At 46.7% G+C, this 21921-nt stretch overlaps 1 protein-coding gene across 14 annotated transcripts in view; it reads right to left on the bottom strand.

The window, feature by feature from the left end:
• Positions 1–2112: 2112 nt before the first annotated feature.
• The window catches only part of LOC147012731 (serine/threonine-protein kinase Sgk2-like), a 45836-nt gene continuing 26027 nt past the window's right edge, over positions 2113–21921 (bottom strand). For 10 of the 14 annotated variants that reach the window (XM_085853836.1, XM_085853843.1, XM_085853835.1 and 7 more), the window contains 8 exons: positions 19678–19790; positions 19327–19363; positions 19056–19145; positions 17435–17521; positions 16524–16619; positions 15632–15787; positions 14864–14953; positions 2113–2579 (listed from right to left, as the gene is read on the bottom strand). In XM_085853836.1, the coding sequence (XP_085709962.1) occupies positions 2412–2579; positions 14864–14953; positions 15632–15787; positions 16524–16619; positions 17435–17521; positions 19056–19145; positions 19327–19363; positions 19678–19790 (837 nt within the window). In that variant the 3' untranslated portion in view covers positions 2113–2411. The remainder of the gene's footprint in view (positions 2580–14863; positions 14954–15631; positions 15788–16523; positions 16620–17434; positions 17522–19055; positions 19146–19326; positions 19364–19677; positions 19791–21921) is intronic. The other 4 variants (XM_085853841.1, XM_085853839.1, XM_085853840.1 and 1 more) reach the window with 3 other exon arrangements.

Raw genomic sequence — 21921 nt, 5'->3', positions numbered from 1 at the left:
TTTGCAGCTACTAGATAAGAATGATATTACCAAGGCGCCATTTGACCTGGTGCCACAGATAGTGTCCAACCTGGTGCAACTTAAGAAGGACCTTTCTAGTATTGCCCACATATATACAATGGTATTGGACAATCGATCCTTTTGTGCTCAAATGGCATTATACTCCACCTAGCTTCTGGTCTAAGAATGACGAAGCAGTAACAGAGAAGGAAGGAATACGAGTGGACCCAGCGACGACGACGAAGCAAGAAGATGAACCGAAACACTTCTCCTCTGGTCAGGCAAACTTTTCCGCTCTTCACGCCCAACAAATTCTCACAAGACCTCAAAACAGCCCGCCCTTTGTGACGCAATCCAAGCTCCTCGCCTCAGCTCTGGGGGGGTGGGCACAAAATTCCTCCCTTCGGGAGGCAATCGTAACTCCTCCCCTCTCCCCTTCCTGGACATTGCCTAGGCCCCGCCTCAATGCCTCACCCAAGGATTACAGAAGGCTGCACATTCGATTCCTTATGTTAAGCCCTAAGGGCCAAAATTGTGAAAGGCTTTTAGCGAGCGTCTTGCGAACATGCCTAACTATTAATAAACGCTGACAAAAACATTGTTGTATGTGCACAGCTAATTGCCCGCCTAAATAGCGATTTACGAAGGGAGATAAACAGCTGTCTACTTGTACATGTCTAATCAAATTTTGCTGGAAAACATGGCAAAAGTTGATAAATGTCCACATTTTGAAATTATTGAAGGTAATCAGGATCACAACAGACCACTAAGCATCACTACAAACTTCTGCTCACCATGAGTGACAGGCCAGTTCCATTGTATATATTTTGCCAGAGCAAACAGAGGTTGATCACAAGCTATTACAGGTATTTGGCCTGGATTGAGGAACTCATTAGCTTGCTTCAAGACATTATTTCCATGCTTTAGTATCGATGAAGTGGCAGCTTTGTCATTGAAGAGTGGCAGCTGAGCAATCAAAGCTGGAGGATCTTTTGAAGGATGCTGCCGAGATGCATGGTAGGCAGTCCATTCAATGAAATCCTTCTTGGTCATATCATTCTTACCTAGTAGCTGCAAAACATGTTTTGCCTAAGAATTCTCCTGATCCTTTGCAAAAACCAGGCAACTCTGAAAGCTCTTCATGTTGCAGTGTGGAACAGCAAGACCGGCAGTCTTTAGAACAACAGCTGGAACACATGCATACATTTCAGGAAGAGGATGTTTCTTTACCACTTGGTGGGATCTAAAAAAAAAAAAACAATTTGTATACCTTGTCGAGGCTCGTATGAGAGCGAACACACAATGCACAGCAAGGGGGGCATGAGACGAGGGGTGGGAGTGGGAAGGACAAAACAGTGGGGAACAGAGACATTAGGGGATCTGTGGAAGGGAGAGGGATGGGGCGGGGAACATGGGGAATACAAGATGGACATTACAGGGACTTTCAGGAAGGAAAGCAGGGAATTTGAAGGAGGTGGGCTTGGTTGGATTATCGGGGGTCGAAAAGATCGAGGATTTGGATGGGGGATGATGAGGTGGTGGTGAACAGCTGTTTTGAAGGCCTGGAGGGAAGAATGGGATTGAATAGAGTGAGGGAGTTCACCGTTGAGAGATAGGGCCGAAACCGCTATAGTAGTGTATAGCATGATATTTCAAAAATGTAGTGGGCCCGATATGTTCTCGTGGATCAGGCATTGCGTGGCGGAGGTATGCGCTCTACTGAGTGCCCTTGTAGTTACAATTGTGTTACGAATGCATCATCGTGCAACGGCATTAAGTATCATCTGGATGTTGTTTTACTGCCCAGTAGCCCAGTGTAGATTATGACGAGTTGATGCTCCATCCCAATTTCACTTCCAAAAACGACAAGTTTCAAAAAAAAGCCACGAGTACAGTAGCTTATTTATTTTATTTCATTTCTCTGTATTGTTAATTTGGTGATTATGAATGTGAATAAATCCGGTGGTATACTTGTGCGAAATGTCACACATGGCCTTGTGTATGATAAGATCAGGCTCGGCCCTTGTTCCTCTATCCCTCCCTCCCCCACTCGTACAATAATTATGAATACACATTGTTTGCAGTTTGAGAAAAAAAGCAAACTTGCACCAATTAAGTTGAGGTAACTTTATTCAATGGGAATAATCTCAAGAAGGTCTCAAGCTTTGACTGAACAATAAAAAACAAAGAGTAAAAAAGTTTAAAGAAGAGCATTGTTTGAATGATTTATCCAGTTGCATTCATGATCTGTTTGGAGGTTAACCTTCCAGAAAGCTGGAGACATGTTCCGAGTCGAGTGGAATCACATTTGATCATGGCCACAAAGTGAATTATGGAAGTATGATCGCTAACATGAAGAAAATGCTTCCGAGTGCTGCTCCTCTGTTCCTATAACTTGAGCTGGCAAACGCTCACGAGATATCCTCCAGTACAGGATTGTACGAGAATCCGACGAAGGCCACTTCAGCTTCTGCCATGCTGGCAGTAACGGTTGTGAAGTCACCAGAGTGCAGCAGGGAAGAGGAGATGGGCTCGTCGGTAAACTCTAGGTCAATGTGTCGTAGATCACATGGCCCTGCCTGGAATGAGCAACAATGCTTCCTAAGCCTTTCGAAAATCGACATTCGCAAATTAGGCCTTGGCATTCCGACCAAAGTGCTGATAAAAAGAATTACATGTCATGGTTATGCATAGCTTCCACTGAGACCAAAATCAATGGACTTAATTGTTTGTGGTTTGGTTTTTCATCGTCTCAAGAGTGCGTACCTTGACAGAAAAAAGGTAACTTTTTGGGGTGGGTGGAGAGTGTGTGAATCAGAATAATATTCATCTCTATTTTCCCTCACTTTACTGTGTTTATTAAGTGGATTAAATGAAAGATTTAAAAGAAAATTATTTTATTGTAAAGTCTTAACTAAACCAGAGAGTTTTAGTAAAAACTAGACAACCCGTGAAAAAATAATGAAATGATGGTGTATTATAGTGTATTTTTTTTTTATCAAGCATTGGGTAAATCCATAAAGCATGGTGTTGGCTTAACTGTAAAGGTGGCTGGCTGAACACTTTGAACCCGAGCAGCCGTTTTACCGGCCGCTATTCACACCTCCATATACCCAGTGGCTGGTTTACTGGCCGTTATTCAAACCTCCATATACCCAGCGGCTGGTTTACCGGCTGTGATTCAAACCTCCATATACCCAGTGGCTGCTTTACCAGCCACTATTCACACTTCCATATACCCAGTGGCTGGTTTACCGGCCGCTATTCACACCTCCATATACCAAGTGGCTGGTTTACCGACCGCTATTCAAACCTCCATATACCCAGTGGCCGGTTTACTGGCCGTTATTCAAACCTCCGTATACCCAATGGCTGGTTTACCGGCCGCTATTCAAACCTCCATATACCCGTTGGCTGATTTACCGGCCGCTATTCAAACCTCCATATACCCAGTGGCTGATTTACCGGCCGCTATTCAAACCTCTATATACCCAGTGGATGGTTTACCGGCCGCTATTCAAACCTCCAGATACCCAGTGGATGGTTTACCGGCCGCTATTCAAACCTCCAGATACCCAGTGGCTGGTTTACCGGCCGCTATTCAAACCTCCATATACCCAGTGGCTGGTTTACCATCCGCTATTCAAACCTCCGTATACCCAATGGCTGGTTTACCGGCCGCTATTCAAACCTCCGTATACCCAGTGGCTAGTTTACCGGCCGCTATTCAAACCTCCGTATACCCAGTGGCTGGTTTACCGGCCGCTATTCACACCTCCATATACCCAATGGCTGGTTTACCGGCCGCTATTCAAACCTCCGTATACCCAGTGGCTGGTTTACCGGCTGCTATTCACACCTCCATATACCCAGTGGCTGGTTTACCGACCGCTATTCACACCTCCATATACCCAGTGGCTGGTTTACCGACCGCTATTCAAACCTCCATATACCCAGTGGCTGGTTTACCGGCCGCTAGTCAAACCTCCATATACCCAGTGGCTGGTTTACCGGCCGCAATTCAAACCTCCGTATACCCAATGGCTGGTTTACCGGCCGCTATTCAAACCTCCGTATACCCAGTGGCTGGTTTACCGGCCGCTATTCAAACCTCCGTATACCCAGTGGCTGGTTTACCGGCCGCTATTCAAACCTCCGTATACCCAGTGGCTGGTTTACCGGCCGCTATTAAAACCTCCGTTTACCCAGTGGCTGGTTTACCGGCCGCTATTCAAATCTCCATACACAGTGGCTGGTTTACCGGCCACTATTCAAACCTCCATATACACAATGGCTGGTTTACCAGCCACTATTCAAACCTGCATATACCCAATGGCTGGTTTACCAGCCACTATTCAAACCTCCGTATACCCAGTGGCTGGTTTACCGGCCGCTATTCAAACCTCCATATACCCAGTGGCTGGTTTACCGGCCGCTATTCAAACCTCCATATACGCAGTGGTTGGTTTACCGGCTGCTATTCAAACCTCCATATACCCAGTGGATGATTACCGGCCGCTATTCAAACCTCCATATACCCAGTGGCTGGTTTACCAGCCGCTATTCAAACCTACGTATACCCAGTGGCTGGTTTACTGGCCGCTATTCAAACCTCCGTATACCCAGTGGCTGCTTGACCAGCAACTATTCAAACCTCCATGTACCCTGAGGCTGGTTTACCGGCCACTTTTCAAACCGCCATATACCCAATGGCTGATTTACCGGCTGCTATTCAAACCTCCATGTACCCAGTGGCTGGTTTACTGGCCGCTATTCAAACCTCCGTATACCCAGTGGCTGGTTTACCGGCCATTATTCAAACCTCCATTTACCCTGTGGCTGATTTACCGGCCACTATCCAAACCTCCATATACCAGTGGCTGATTTATCAGCCGCTATTCAAACCTCCATATACCCAATGACTGGTTTACCGGCTGCTATACAAACCTCTATATACCCAGTGGCTGATTTACCGGCCACTATTCAAACCTCCATATACCCAGTGGCTGGTTTACTGGCCGCTATTCAAACCTCCGTATACCCAGTGGCTGGTTTACCGGCCATTATTCAAACCTCCATGTACCCTGTGGCTGATTTACCGGCCACTATTCAAACCTCCATATACCAGTGGCTGATTTATCAGCCGCTATTCAAACCTCCATATACCCAATGACTGGTTTACCGGCTGCTATACAAACCTCTATATATCCAGTGGCTGATTTACCGGCCGCTATTCAAACCTCCATCTACCCAGTGGCTGGTTTACCGGCCACTATTCAAACCTCCGTATACCCAGTGGCTGATTTATCGGCTATTATTCAAACCTCCGTATACCCAGTGGCTGATTTACCGGCCGCTATTCAAACCTCCATATACCCAGTGGCTGGTTTACCGGCCACTATTCAAACCTCCATATACCCAGTGGCTGATTTACCGGCCGCTACTCAAACCTCCATATACCCAGTGGCTGCTTTACCGGCTGCTATTCACACCTCCATATACCCAGTGGCTGGTTTACTGGCCGCTATTCAAACCTTCATATACCCAGTGGCTGGTTTACCGGCCGCTATTCAAACCTCCGTATACCCAGTAGCTGGTTTACCGGCCGCTATTCAAACCTCCGTATACCCAGTGGCTGGTTTACCGGCCACTATTCAAACCTCCGTATACCCAGTGGCTGGTTTACCGGCCGCTATTCACACCTCCATATACCCAATGGCTGGTTTACCGGCCGCTATTCAAACCTCCATATACCCAATGACTGGTTTACCGGCTGCTATTCAAACCTCCATGTACCCTGTGGCTGATTTACCGGCCACTATTCAAACCTCCATATACCAGTGGCTGATTTATCAGCCGCTATTCAAACCTCCATATACCCAATGACTGGTTTACCGGCTGCTATACAAACCTCTATATACCCAGTGGCTGATTTACCGGCCACTATTCAAACCTCCATATACCCAGTGGCTGATTTATCGGCCGCTATTCAAACCTCCATCTACCCAGTGGCTGGTTTACCGGCCACTATTCAAACCTCCGTATACCCAGTGGCTGATTTATCGGCTGTTATTCAAACCTCCGTATACCCAGTGGCTGATTTACCGGCCGCTATTCAAACCTCCATATACCCAGTGGCTGGTTTAGCGGCCACTATTCAAACCTCCATATACCCAGTGGCTGATTTACCGGCCGCTATTCAAACCTCCATATACCCAGTGGCTGGTTTACCAGCCGCTATTCACACCTCCATATACCTAATGACTGGTTTACCAGCCGCTATTCAAACCTCCATATACCCAGTGGCTGGTTTACCGGCCACTATTCAAACCTCCGTATACCTCGTGGCTGGTTTACCGGCCACTATTCAAACCTCCGTATACCCAGTGGCTGGTTTACCGGCCACTATTCAAACCTCCGTATACCCAGTGGCTGGTTTACCGGCCACTATTCAAACCTCCATATTCCCAGTGGCTGGTTTACCAGCCACTATTCAAACCTCCGTATACCTCGTGGCTGGTTTACCGGCCACTATTCAAACCTCCGTATACCCAGTGGCTGGTTTACCGGCCACTATTCAAACCTCCGTATACCCAGTGGCTGGTTTACCGGCCACTATTCAAACCTCCGTATACCCAGTGGCTGGTTTAGCGGCCACTATTCAAACCTCCGTATACCCAGAGGCTGGTTTACCGGCCGTAATTCAAACCTCCATATTCCCAGTGGCTGGTTTACCAGCCACTATTCAAACCTCCGTATACCTCGTGGCTGGTTTACCGGCCACTATTCAAACCTCCGTATACCCAGTGGCTGGTTTACCGGCCACTATTCAAACCTCCGTATACCCAGTGGCTGGTTTACCGGCCACTATTCAAACCTCCGTATACCCAGTGGCTGGTTTACCGGCAGCTATTCAAACCTCCATATTCCCAGTGGCTGGTTTACCGGCTGCTATTCAAACCTCCATATACCCAGTGGCTGGTTTCCTGACCGTTATTCAAACCTCCGTATACCCAGTGGCTGGTTTACCGGCCACTATTCAAACCTCCGTATACCCATTGGCTGGTTTACTGGCCACTATTCAAACCTCCGTATACCCATTGGCTGGTTTACCAGCCGCTATTCAAACCTCCGTATACCCAGTGGCTGGTTTACCGGCCGCTATTCAATCCTCCGTATACCCAGTGGCTGGTTTACCGGCCGCTATTCAAACCTCCGTATACCCAGTGGCTGGTTTACCGGCCGCTATTCAAACCTCCGTATACCCAGTGGCTGGTTTACCGGCTGCTATTCAAACCTCCGTATACCCAGTGGATGATTTACCGGCCGCTATTCAAACCTCCATATACCCAGTGGCTGGTTTACCAGCCGCTATTCAAACCTACGTATACCCAGTGGCTGGTTTACTGGCCGCTATTCAAACCTCCGTATACCCAGTCGCTGCTTGACCAGCAACTATTCAAACCTCCATGTACCCTGAGGCTGGTTTAACGGCCACTTTTCAAACCGCCATATACCCAAAGGCTGATTTACCGGCTGCTATTCAAACCTCCATATACCCAGTGGCTGCTTTACCGGCCGCTATTCAAACCTCCATCTACCCAGTGGCTGGTTTACTGGCCGCTATTCAAACCTCCATATACCCAGTGGCTGGTTTACCAGCTGCTATTCAAACCTCCATATACCCAGTGGCTGGTTTACTGGCCGCTATTCAAACCTCCGTATACCCAGTGGCTGGTTTACCGGCCATTATTCAAACCTCCATGTACCCTGTGGCTGATTTACCGGCCACTATTCAAACCTCCATATACCCAGTGGCTGATTTACCAGCCGCTATGCAAACCTCTATATACCCAGTGGCTGCTTTACCGGCCGCTATTCACACCTCCATATACCCAATGGCTGGTTTACCGGCCGCTATTCAAACCTCCATATACCCAATGACTGGTTTACCGGCTGCTATTCAAACCTCCATGTACCCTGTGGCTGATTTACCGGCCACTATTCAAACCTCCGTATACCCATTGGCTGGTTTACCGGCCAATATTCAAACCTCCATATACCCAGTGGCTGATTCACCGGCCGCTATTCAAACCTCCATATACCCAGTGGCTGATTTACCGGCCGCTATTCAAACCTCTATATACCCAGTGGATGGTTTACCGGCCGCTATTCAAACCTCCAGATACCCAGTGGATGGTTTACCGGCCGCTATTCAAACCTCCATGTACCCAGTGGCTAGTTTACCGGCCGCTATTCAAACCTCCGTATACCCAGTGGCTGGTTTACCGGCCGCTATTCACACCTCCATATACCCAATGGCTGGTTTACCGGCCGCTATTCAAACCTCCGTATACCCAGTGGCTGGTTTACCGGCTGCTATTCACACCTCCATATACCCAGTGGCTGGTTTACCGACCGCTATTCAAACCTCCATATACCCAGTGGCTGGTTTACCGGCCGCTATTAAAACCTCCAGATACCCAGTGGCTGGTTTACTGGCCGCTATTCAAACCTCCATATACACAATGGCTGGTTTACCAGCCACTATTCAAACCTGCATATACCCAATGGCTGGTTTACCAGCCACTATTCAAACCTCCGTATACCCAGTGGCTGGTTTACCGGCCGCTATTCAAACCTCCATTTACCCAGTGGCTGATTTACCGGCCGCTATTCAAACCTCCATATACCCAGTGGCTGATTTACCGGCCGCTATTCAAACCTCCATATACCCAGTGGCTGGTTTACCGGCCAATATTCAAACCTCCATATACCCAGTGGCTGATTTACCGGCCGCTATTCAAACCTCCATATACCCAGTGGCTGGTTTACCAGCCGCTATTCACACCTCCATATACCTAATGACTGGTTTACCAGCCGCTATTCAAACCTCCATATACCCGTTGGCTGATTTACCGGCCACTATTCAAACCTCCATATACCCAGCGGCTGATTTACCGGCCGCTATTCAAACCTCCATATACCCAGTGGCTGCTTGACCAGCCACTATTCAAACCTCTGTATACCCAGTGGCTGGTTTACCGGCCACTATTCAAACCTCCATATACCCAGTGGCTGGTTTACCGGCCGCTATTCAAACCTCCATATACGCAGTGGTTGGTTTACCGGCCGCTATTCAAACCTCCATATACCCAGTGGCTGGTTTACCAGCCGCTATTCAAACCTACGTATACCCAGTGGCTGGTTTACTGGCCGCTATTCAAACCTCCGTATACCCAGTGGCTGCTTGACCAGCAACTAATCAAACCTCCATGTACCCTGAGGCTGGTTTACCGGCCACTTTTCAAACCGCCATATACCCAATGGCTGATTTACCGGCTGCTATTCAAACCTCCATATACCCAGTGGCTGCTTTACCGGCCGCTATTCAAACCTCCATCTACCCAGTGGCTGGTTTACTGGCCGCTATTCAAACCTCCGTATACCCAGTGGCTGGTTTACCAGCTGCTATTCAAACCTCCATATACCCAGTGGCTGGTTTACTGGCCGCTATTCAAACCTCCGTATACCCAGTGGCTGGTTTACCGGCCATTATTCAAACCTCCATATACCCAGTGGATGATTTACCGGCCGCTATTCAAACCTCCGTATACCCAATGACTGGTTTGCCGGCTGCTATTCAAACCTCCATGTACCCTGTGGCTGATTTACCGGCCACTATTCAAACCTCCATATACCCAGTGGCTGATTTACCAGCCGCTATTCAAACCTCTATATACCCAGTGGCTGCTTTACCGGCCGCTATTCACACCTCCATATACCCAGTGGCTGGTTTACTGGCCGCTATTCAAACCTTCATATACCCAGTGGCTGGTTTACCGGCCGCTATTCAAACCTCCGTATACCCAGTGGCTGGTTTACCGGCCACTATTCAAACCTCCGTATACCCAGTGGCTGGTTTACCGGCCGCTATTCACACCTCCATATACCTAATGGCTGGTTTACCGGCCACTATTCAAACCTCCATATACCCAGTGGCTGATTTATCAGCCGCTATTCAAACCTCCATATACCCAATGACTGATTTACCGGCTGCTATACAAACCTCCATGTACCCTGTGGCTGATTTACCGGCCACTATTCAAACCTCCATATACCCAGTGGCTGATTTATCGGCCGCTATTCAAACCTCCATCTACCCAGTGGCTGGTTTACCGGCCACTATTCAAACCTCCGTATACCCAGTGGCTGATTTATCGGCTGTTATTCAAACCTCCGTATACCCAGTGGCTGATTTACCGGCCGCTATTCAAACCTCCATATACCCAGTGGCTGGTTTACCGGCCACTATTCAAACCTCCATATACCCAGTGGCTGATTTACCGGCCGCTATTCAAACCTCCATATACCCAGTGGCTGGTTTACCAGCCGCTATTCACACCTCCATATACCTAATGACTGGTTTATCAGCCGCTATTCAAACCTCCATATACCCGTTGGCTGATTTACCGGCCACTATTCAAACCTCCATATACCCAGTGGCTGGTTTACCGGCCGCTATTCAAACCTCCATATACCCAGTGGCTGGTTTACCGGCCACTATTCAAACCTCCATATTCCCAGTGGCTGGTTTACCAGCCACTATTCAAACCTCCGTATACCTCGTGGCTGGTTTACCGGCCACTATTCAAACCTCCGTATACCCAGTGGCTGGTTTACCGGCCACTATTCAAACCTCCGTATACCCAGTGGCTGGTTTGCTGGCAGCTATTCAAACCTCCATATACCCAGTGGCTGGTTTCCTGACCGTTATTCAAACCTCCGTATACCCAGTGGCTGGTTTCCTGACCGTTATTCAAACCTCCGTATACCCATTGGCTGGTTTACCGGCCACTATTCAAACCTCCGTATACCCATTGGCTAGTTTACCAGCCGCTATTCAAACCTCCGTATACCCAGTGGCTGGTTTACCAGCCGCTATTCAATCCTCCGTATACCCAGTGGCTGGTTTGCTGGCCACTATTCAAACCTCCATCTACCCGGTGGCTGGTTTACCAGCCACTATGCAAACCTCCGTATACCCAGTGGCTTGTTTACCCACCACTATTCAAACCTCCGTATACCCAGAGGCTGGTTTACCGGCCGCTATTCAATCCTCCATATACCCGAGTGGCCCGATTTTTCTCCAGGGAGCCCAAGGTGGGAGAGCCGAAAATCCAAGGAGCTCAGGTTCAAAGTGTTAAGATCTTAGGGTCATAAGTTTGAGCCAGGTGGGTTGACAGCCTGTCATCCTTCCGAGGTTGGCAAAATGAGTCCAGTACCAGCTTACTGAGAAGAATGAGCCATTCAAGTATCCTGCGTCTGAATGGCTACCCATCTGGGATTGTTCCACTCGCCAGGAAAAACTGCCTCGGCAGGCCTCTGCCTCTGAAGACGCAAAAGGAAAGGTTTCTCTTTTCCTTATCAGTCTTCTTCTTTTCTATCCATCCCATATACTGTACGCGCATTTCACATTTTTCACCAAAACTCCGCTGAGGTTTGTCCGATCAGAATGAAATTGCCTTCTCTAGATAGCCTAGAACATGGTGCATTTACACTTGATTTATATTTTACCCCTCTAAGTTTAAAGGTCAAGATCAAATGGCACTCTGAAAATATTTTTCTGCCAACGTGGAATCTCAAAGACCACTTGGCCTTCCAAATATATTCTTTCATCATCGTTGTGTACCTGCACTAAAGTTGAACACCTGATATTTGATTCGTGTCCTTGACCTACTTTTTTCGGATTGTGACCTAATTAACAAAAAACACCTTTTGAATAATTTTCCTCCGATTTTCATGATGTTGAGTTTTGTGGATAGATTGGGGACATTTTCTTAAACTCTATGCATAAATGTTTAAGGTCAAGGTCATATGGTGGTCTGAAAAAAATGTGGCCATCATTGAATTGTTGGCCAAGGGTAAGCCACCGGCAGTCAGGGCAGCATCGCAGATATCTAGTTTAATTGTGATACAAGATATGCATAATTTTACGTGTATAAAACTGTTGTCTCCCCTTTTGATATGTGTCTAAAACCCCCATCCCTTGATACCCCTTTTAATCTGTCCTAAATGTTCTTTAAAGGGAAACACCAGGCTGTGAGGCACAGTTTTTGGCACGAAGCTGCGGATCGGTGAAAAGGGCATGTGCCCACCATATTGATGGAACTTGTCCTGATTTAAAAGTCGGGATGCTCCTTGATTGATTGCAAGAATGCCAATCAGGCCATGGCAGCCAATGCGGAGCTACGTCATGGGGTGGAGCGCAACCAGAGGGGATAAAGGTGTGGGCGAGTCGAGTGGGACCTTGGACTCCAACGTAAAAGGCTGTGCCAGTTTTTGTTTTTTGTGCAGTTTGTTTCGGCACGAAAGATACTCTCCTGCTGCTCAGTGCTCACCCACCCTCCCCTATCCCCCCTCCCCCCTTTGACTTTGAACCATGCCGACCGGGACGATCAAGCTGTGTGTCAAGGCTCTGCCACGTTACACTTGCTGTGTTCTGCCAGGCACAGCCGGGGTATTTCTGTCTCGTCCATTCTATCTCCTGTCGTACGAAAGAAGCCATAAAGAGTAGTTTGATTAAGGAATTCCCTGTTCGTTCATTGGCTCGTATTTTTGGTAATGGGGTTGATAATTAATTGCGTTGTTTCCTCATTGTATCCCCACCCCATGTGCCAATACATCTTCAAACCACTTGGTCTCGTTGTGCATTTGAGTGTTGCTGATGTTTATTCGAATTGTACACGTTTATTAAAGAACTGATTGGGTTCGACCGATTAGCACCCAGAGCGAGCTTGGAATACCCAACTCAATGTCCATCAGCACTGTGTAATACAGTTCCCTGCCTAACAATCAAGTTTGGAGTCAGGAATCAAATCCAGGCTAAACAGCTCAAATGTAAGTGTTGCGACCTCCACACCACCTTGTGAGACCATCGTGGACTGAATTGTACATCTTGATGTGAAATATTTTGTCTTGGATGGAAATGGTGTCCACGTTGAATAAAATTCTGTCTTGAGGTTGAATTTTCAGTGTTGAATAATTATTTACCCCGAAGCATTCTATCCATCCCCCACATGGTGTGGTAGAGTGCACTCTCGAAGCAGATATGACAACACTAGTGCGAGCACCCTGCGATAAGATGTTTTCACCATTTTGGTGGAGATTAGTTTTTTTTAATCACAATTTGTGTGACAATCTTAATTTATTTTCGCTTAATCGTCTGTGCTTTAGTAACATTAAAGAAACAAAACATAAAACTTCACAACACCTGATATGATCTACACATGACTCGTGGAAGCAGCGCCATTTATACATTATTGAAAAGGATGTTTGGCAAGATGAGTCACGGTGTGGCTCGAGCGGCGGCCCACCTCCCATGGACCAGTATACTGCTTGCAATGTCCGGTCCATGGTACGGCCGGGCTCATGGGAACGGGTCCCTCCTATAAGATATGCGGTACGACCGCTATGTCTCAGAAGCGGGTGCCCTGAAGACACGGGTCCTACTCCCCTCCCCCAGAATATCTCCGCAGTACTTGTGATTCACTGCATGCGGCATGGCCCTCTCGGGGAAGTCTGTTGGGGTCGGCGACAGGCATTCTGCCAGCAACCTCAGACTCCTAACCCGGGTTGGCCTAGCCGTACATGGTTAACCCCTGGGTCGTTGCGTGATGAACGCTGCCAGCCCAGCAATTTCAGCAGTGAGCACTGTGCCCCGCACTCCTTCGGGCTGATGGTCTTGCCTGCCACACCAGTTGCGCATATCTGATGGACTGGATCTGGGCGCTGAAGACGTCCGCTCTGGTGGTCTGGAGTTTTGGTCCACCGTTTCTGTGCCGTGGTGTTCAATGCCTGAGATGCGTTGGAGTACGGTGGAGGGGGAGAGAGAGGGGAGAACAATGGGCTAGGGCCCTTAAACTCTGGCACGGTAAACGTCGAGCAGTCATTGACCCCTCCCCCTGGCTCCACCTACATTGGTCTATGACCACCGCTATAGGTGGAGCCATGGGAAGCGGTCGATGCCGGCTTGATTTCTCCCCTGCCAGGGTTTAAGGGCCCTAGCCCGTTGTCCTCCCCTCTCTCCCCCCTCCTCCGCACTCCAACTCATTTTAGGTGTTGACCACCATGGCGCAGAGGTGGCTGACTGAAGCTCCAGACCACTGGAGTAGACGTCCGTAGCAGTTTGGGACCATGAACCATCCCAATATTGGTTCACTTGCGGTCCCCTGTGACAAATGCTGACCCAGCGCCCAGATACAGTCCACCGGATCTGCACAACTAGCATGGCGGGCAAGACCATCTGCCCAGAAGAGTGCGAGGTATGGTGCTCACTGAGATTGCGAGGCCGGTGGCGCTTAGCACGCAACGACCCAGCAGTTAACCACGTATGTCTCGGCCAACCCAGGTCAGGAGTCTGAAGTTGCTGGCGGAATGCCTGTCGCCAACCCCCAACAGACTCTTCTGAGAGGGCCATGCTGCACATAGTGAGTCACAAGCACCGTGGAGATGTTCTGGGGGAAGGGAGGACTGGTGTCTTCAGGGCACCCCTTTCTAAGACATAGCGGTAGTACAGCATGTCTTATAAGAGGGACCCATCCCCACGAGCCCGGCCGTACCATGGACCGGTTACTGCGTGCAGTAGACCAGTCCATGGGAGGTGGGTGGCCGCTCGAGACACACCGTGACTCATATTCCATGACTGAGCAAGGCACAGGCCTCAAGGCTTTCTCTTGTAAAATATATCAGGGGATCTTTAATATTAATTTGGCAGTCAAGTGAGTTGGCTCCCTGTCCCGAAGGATGGCTGATCTCCAATGTTGTTTGCCATAATTGTGGAGTCGTGACATAAAATACTTACCACGTTGGGATTGAAAGGTGGTTGTATCCTTTTGGAATTCAAGTCTTCCCAATTAATTTGTGCAAAAAACTTCTGTTTGCTGATCTCGTTCTGCACATTCAAAGGCACAAAAGGGGAAAGCAAGAAGTAAAAACAATGCTCATGATTCCCTGTATAGGTTAAAAGAGTATTCTCTGGGACATTAAAACAATAAATACATTCCAACTTTCATTTTGCAGGACTTTCATTGAAAATCTGGTTCCAGAATAATTTTGGTATCATGTTTGTTTATTATTACTATTATTTCATATGCAGCCTGAGGCTACTGGTTGCATCATTGCTGGGAGCATGGCTGTGCCACTGATGCAGTGCCCCCTGTTTCCAGTGAGCTGGTGCTCATTTTGATGAGCAGATGCATATCAGTAGAATGCTCCTGACATCATTAAGACCACCTGTTTTGTCATCCCGTCATACAGGAGTGTTTGAGGCAAGCTTCAAGGCAGATTTTTCCTTCACAGGTGACACCAGAATCATTGCAGTTACAGACTGGAATTATAATAGCTAGAATTTGAGATAAAAATTTGTACAAATGATAGTCCAGTCAAATGCTCAAAAGATTTTGCTTGCATTGTTTTTTTTTTTATGAAAAGAAGACAAAATATAAACCTCGCTTGGTCCGACGTTGCTCGGTTTGACCACCAAGGTTCAGCATCAAGCCACAGGGTGACATTAATTTATAATCTACCCTGAAATGACGTATCATAACCAAACTAATTTGCTTGCACCCACAAAGTCGGCAGCTGCTCCGAGGCGTGTTGTGGGTTCCTTGCACAGCAAGCCTGTTAGGAAGACCCGCGCAGATGGCGATGCCGTGCAGGGACAGCACAGTGGTTGGTGCAAAATGCACTCGTACATTGTGGTGGTGTCCTGCTTGAAGAAGGGTGGCTGCGATGGAAACAGATAAGGTTAATAGACAAATATAAGATGAGGCTTGTTAATTGTTCCACCCACACTTTCCTGAGGCTGTTCTATCTCACTCTTCCATGCTGGGCTTCAAGCTGTCGGTGTACCGCCTGCTTACGTCATCCCCACCCCCAATCCCTACCCATGATATTTTGTACCTCCATTAACACAACCCTCTTGCAAGTTACTCTGCTTCGTTCCTTTTTTCTCTCCTGTTCGTTCGTTCATTCATTGCCTTACTTATTGTGTCCCAATATCAGCTCATTCCCACAGTCACCTCGCCCTTTAATGAGTCTCGATTTTGAAAATAAAATAAAATGATGGAAGAGATGACAGTGATGTGGAACATTCAAGGTAACGTTTCAGTTCTGCAGTGATAGGTTTGTGGTAATTAGATGGTTATAATTTTTAATTAAAAAAAAAAATCCAGATCAGACCTATCAGTGGGATAACAAAGGTAAACTGTTCAGCCTTGTTGAGGTATGCGCTCTTCCGAACGCCGTTCTAGTTAAAAAAAGCAATGCAGATCAAAATGTGGATAAAGTCCTTTTGAAAGTCAGAAACATCCATCTTGATTCGATTCCAGAGGTTGCAGGAGGGGTGTCTGTCTTTTGATATCAATATATCCTAGAAATTCACAGTCGGGATAGCCTTGTTACCCATAACACATTGCTAAAGTGTGCTGTTTATGATTAACACGACATCAAGTGCATCTAACCATTCCAAAGAGCATCTCGTAGGTGACAGAACCCAAGCACCACCAGTCCACTGTTCGATCATATGGCTGCTTCTGCAGGATCTCTGGAGCCAGGTACTGTGATGGTCGCAAAAAAGGGAGAGGGGTGGTGGCATGGGAAGAATCTTTTCTCGTTCAAAGTGACTTCAATGGAGATTCCACAAGGACACAAAGAAAGCAGGAAGAGGCCATTTGAACCCTCATACCCGTGTTGCATCCACATGTTAGATCAGGTATACACATGAACATACAGCTGTTCCTTTTACCTTATCATCATATGGATTATATATCGACCCTGCCTATAATAATGAAACCTGTGGACAGCCCCAAAGCCTACATTTGTGGATGATATTGCAATAGCTTTACGATGCACATTGCTGTCAGGGCATCCTGTTCAAAGTTCTCTGAATGATGACGTGCCATCTTCAATTTTCCATACTAGCATTTAAGAGCCGTCGCTTCGCTGACGGGAATACCAATCTCTGCTGCGATGGCTAATCTATGGGGGCAAGAGCAAAAAAGGATTCCTGGGAGATCTTGCCCTCCGTGTCGGGATAACCACCATTGCAAGTTGGCATTTGCAGCTTTGACACGTGTGCCAACCCATGTACCCATGCCCACAAACACCTTTTTTATTATTATTTTTTTATATCACAAACCTTCCTGGGAGTTCCCTGAATCCACAGTCGTTGGATTTATTGAAATCCGTTAATCCATTCTCAAGTTATAACACGCCAGACAGACAGACGTGGCCCCTCTTACAATATAGATATCATTGCCGAATTTGTGACAGAATTTAATTCGATTTGTGCACAGGGACTTCTCAAAGAATTCACGGAAAAATTCTGTAACCGAGAGTCTCATATTGAGTAAGACTCGTCTATCCTGCTTACCTCTGCTGTTCCACAAAAGGTGGATGTGGTGCCTTTGGGACGAAGACCCTCCTTGCAAAGTCCAAAATCCGTCAGCTTGATGTGTCCCTGGACAGAATAATTTTGAATCCATTATCTCAAAGCCACCAAATAAAATCGTCATACAGCACATCATCATCCCTCCCACCCCCTCTTCGCGAGGTTTATTCCCTCTTTCGAGCTATCCGGTGAGATTGTAACTTCTCATCGCACTCTGTGCTAATTGCACTGATTAGTGCTACAAACCCTTGTGGTTACAAGAAATAGGACGTTGGCAAGGTGACGACATAAGCACTCAAACTTATATTGTCTACCTTGATAACTTTAGTTCATTACACATTACGTTTCTCCGAGTGTGTTCATTATAAGTTGATCATTTCCAAAATGTTTATTAAATCAAATCAACTTCTCCAAAATTGTGAGCGAGGGTATTGATAAATTATGTTCTCAAATCCAGGGCTTTCACAAATCAAACAGCTTAAATGGCTGTTGTCACCATCTTGGAAAGTGCAATTTGTATGATGTTCGTGAATTTACGTGTGCATGCAAATGGGATTTTATCTCCACTGAGATATGAGGATTAATCAGAAAGTTTTCCTCCAAACTATGAAGGAATGTTTCTGTGCCAGCAAAGAAAATTGGTCCCTGATGTAATTTACAGCTTGGATCTTTTTTTCCCAAGCACTCGGCTAGTTTATTCGACACAACACCCAAGCGGTCGTGTGCCATGTCGTTAATCTTGTGCATGTCTAAAATGACATGCACGGTTGATTAAACCGAGTGATAAACAATTTAATCCCTCTGAGGGTTATCAACAAGCCGAATCGTCAGCAGGGCAAAATGGTGGGAACACGAGGCACAACCATATATCCCTTTAGAAATAAAGAAATAATTTATTACGCATATTAGACTGACAGCGCAGAATCCCCAACGCAAAAATAATTAATAAACACAATATTTAACAAACAAGAAACTAACCCTGGCGATGGTGCAACACACGACTGTCATTTGCTTTGAGCTGTGCAAGTTCGGAAAAAGCAAGCACAGGGTAAATACAGCACTGTGGGCAGGTGGGAATGCAGCGCAGGGAGGCTGCAGGACAAACCTACAGCAAGAATGCTGAGAGAAGCAAAAGGGACTAGAGAGAGAGAGGAGGTCTCAGTGCCAGACATGTACCTTTATCCTGACTACCACGCTGCAGTAAATCTCCCACTACCCCCCACCCCTCTCCCAGCATGGTGGGTCGTCACGTTCCCAGTGGTCCCCTCACTTTCACACTGATGGATGCAATCTACCATGGAGGTCCACCACCAAATACCCTTTGTGGTCTCGCTCAGCTCAATCTTTTAGCTGGTACACACATCCAAATTGTGCCAAGCAAACCCCCAAGCTTTTTGCATACATCTACGTACTCAGGAAAAAAAAAATTCTCCCAAGGCTGGTTGGTCCAACTACCCTCTCGTGGTCCCAAATTCAGCATGGCGATTATTACATCCCAGGCTGATCCTTCAAACAATTTGGGAGCCTCGGGTGCCAAAACACGGCGGCAGTCAACGGTGCCTTCGTGCAACCTCACCTGTTGATGAGGATTGGACTCACTTACCTCATCCCTCAGCCACTTCTGGTCTTTGGCAACCTCCTCCTCCTCCCTTAACTGATTCTTGAGCAACCTGCTGCTCCTGTGTGACAGTCCCTATACCAAGTTCAAAAAGTCCTAGTCACGATGCAAACACAAACGGTCTTTCAAGCCTCAAACTGACTACCCCATCATAAACGTAACAATATGTTCTAGTGCCAGTTTAAACACTTTCAGCCATGGTTTGATGAAGAATTCAAGTTTATAATGAACGTTACGAATCAAAATTCCACCATACCTCGGAATCGAGAAGAATATTTTCTGGCTTCAGATCCCTTGAGAGGACAGCAAGCATGATGTTACAAGAACAATGAATAACTGGTTATTGCATAAATATTTGCATTTCCTGAAAGTTTTTTTTAAGGTGCTGCAAATGCAACTGCGCATTGTTACAAACAAAAGATAAGAATTTATCAAAATGTTAATCGAAGCAACACTGAAGGCCATTTGACCCATCAAGCATGTGCCGTATCCACCTGCCAGCACTTGTACCTGCCTTTGTGCCAATTGAACAGCTCACCCCGAACAGAGGAGAAGGGGCTGCAGTTGGTCTACCAAATGATACTGTTTGCCAGACAGCACAAGATACCTGTAGATTATATTGATGGAGTGTAGGAAGCCAATTGCACTCGTGATCTCGGCAGCATAGAATCGAACCCGGGCCTCAGGAAAGCTTCCTTCTCTCTGCAGATGAAAGAACAACTGCAACGGAAGAATTCCACATGATGACATGATTGCATCCCTGATACGGGACTAACTTTTCATCAAGTTCAGCCTACCTGTCCATCTCTTCTGAAAGTGAGATGATGCAAAGTTAAACTAGAACGGGCACTCAGTAGAGCGCATACCTTCGCCAACGCTATATTTTGCCCCCCCCCCCCAAGGAAACCGTTGACTGTGAGGGTATTTAATCCCATACCACATCTGCCATCTCATATGTGTTATGATGGCTTAAAAACATTAAATTTCCTGCTGTTTGACACTGATTCACGTACATTGTACAATTTCTGTATGTATACATAGACTGGTACTTACGAAATCGTCAACTTGACCTGTGACCTTGTCTAATAAAAGCTGTCTCTAGAGAAGGTAGCGACGCAAACCAGAAGTTTATACGATGATTCTGTACCAAACCATCAAAAATCGAATGTTTTGGATGTTTGACCTCACTGTGACCTTGACCTTTGACCGATTTCTTTACCAAAATCTAATCAGCGCGAGCCACCACCCTCCTGAATCACGTGGTGTAATTTGACATTGGTAGCTTCTTCCATTCTCGAGTTATCATTTTTTGGATGTTTGACCTCACTGTGACCTTAACCTTTGACCGATTTTGACCAAAATCTAATCAGCACTAGCCATCACCCTCCTGAATAACGTGGTGTAATTTGACATTGGTAGATTCTTCCGTTCTCGAGTTATCGTGCCTACAAACAAACAAACAAACAAACAGAAACGGAAGTCATCAATATACTTACGAAATCTTTAGATTTCGTAAGTAACAAACACACATATTCACAAATAAATAAATAAATACACAGCGATCAAAACATAACCTTCGCAACCAAGTTTGCAAAGGTAACAAAGGAGAATTACTTGATCCGATAACGATCAAATTCATTGTTTCACATCCTTGGTACCAAAAGGATGCATTATTAGGTTGCAAAGGCAATGTCGGTGAATTTCCTTCCGGGTAATTTATATGGAAGCACCTGTGCACAGGTATGCATGTGTGACATCATATTGTTTTGGGAATGACTTTTATGGGGTAACTTTGCATTGTATCACGGTAGTTATTTCCCATATTGCATGCTTGACTACAAGCGTGAGGTAATGTAATTGTGATGTCGAATATATGTCGTTTTATATGTGGAAAGCCATTCTCAACGATCCCCACATGTTTGTGTCTAATATCGCTTTGCCTTCATACCCTTTTTAATATTCTTACCTTTGTAATCTGTCTTAAATGTTCTTACGAAATGTCTGACAGGCCATCAGGTGCGAAGTTTAGGTGGGAGAGCCAGGCACCATGACGTCAAGCATGCCAAAAGCTCTGAGTGACAGGTCGGGAGGGGGATGCCCCACCTACGGAGTGAGTATGAACCAATAGCAGCTGAGCAGGGAGGGGCTCGAGAGCACATGGCTGTGAGGGGGACGGGAGGTGGCAACTATAAATAGTGGTGACAGGAAGAGTGGGATGTCAGAGGCACAAAGAGTTACAGGGGAAATTGAACACAAGCTGCAACGGGATTCCACGCAAAACAAAGTCTATGCCTCCGCAGCTCCAGCCATGCCTCTCCCCAGAGCAGGCTGCACACACTTTCCTCAGGCCGGGTTCAGTCAGCAACCACAAACCGTTTCCCCGCCGGGGAGTTTCTCCACTCCGGGCTTGCTGCAGCCTTCGGTATTTCGGTCTCATCGTTCTTCTGGTCTTTTCTTCTGTGGAATGTCCGAGGCCTTAAAGACTTGCACATAAGGAAGAGCAATTCGTTTGTTGAGTTGTGGGCAAGTATGGGGGCAGAGAGTTAATTACCTTTGCCACTAACGGTGGACGGAAGTTGTGCATTCACCATTTGTTTGTTTGTCTGATTGTGAGGACGACGTCTCAGAAAAGTTGAGGATGGATTCAAATGAAACTTGATGGAGAGGTTGGGTGTGTGACGCAGATAAATTGGTTCGATTTTGGTGTAGGTCTGGATCCTGATACTAGAATTTAAAAGTGATTCTTCACAACTGAGAGATCGGGCCAAAAATGATATTTTGCGCAATATCTCAAAACGTTGTGGATGGAACCGGACAAAACTTTGAGTACAAGTTGGATAGGTGACCAGAA

The sequence above is a fragment of the Eptatretus burgeri genome, chromosome 14, assembly GCF_056783735.1.
Source record: "Eptatretus burgeri isolate ZD-2024b chromosome 14, Ebu_testis_v1, whole genome shotgun sequence".
NCBI classification, from domain to species: domain Eukaryota; kingdom Metazoa; phylum Chordata; class Myxini; order Myxiniformes; family Myxinidae; genus Eptatretus; species Eptatretus burgeri.
Note: the sequence above shows the minus strand (reverse complement) of the source record. Positions and strands in the feature narration are given on the sequence as shown.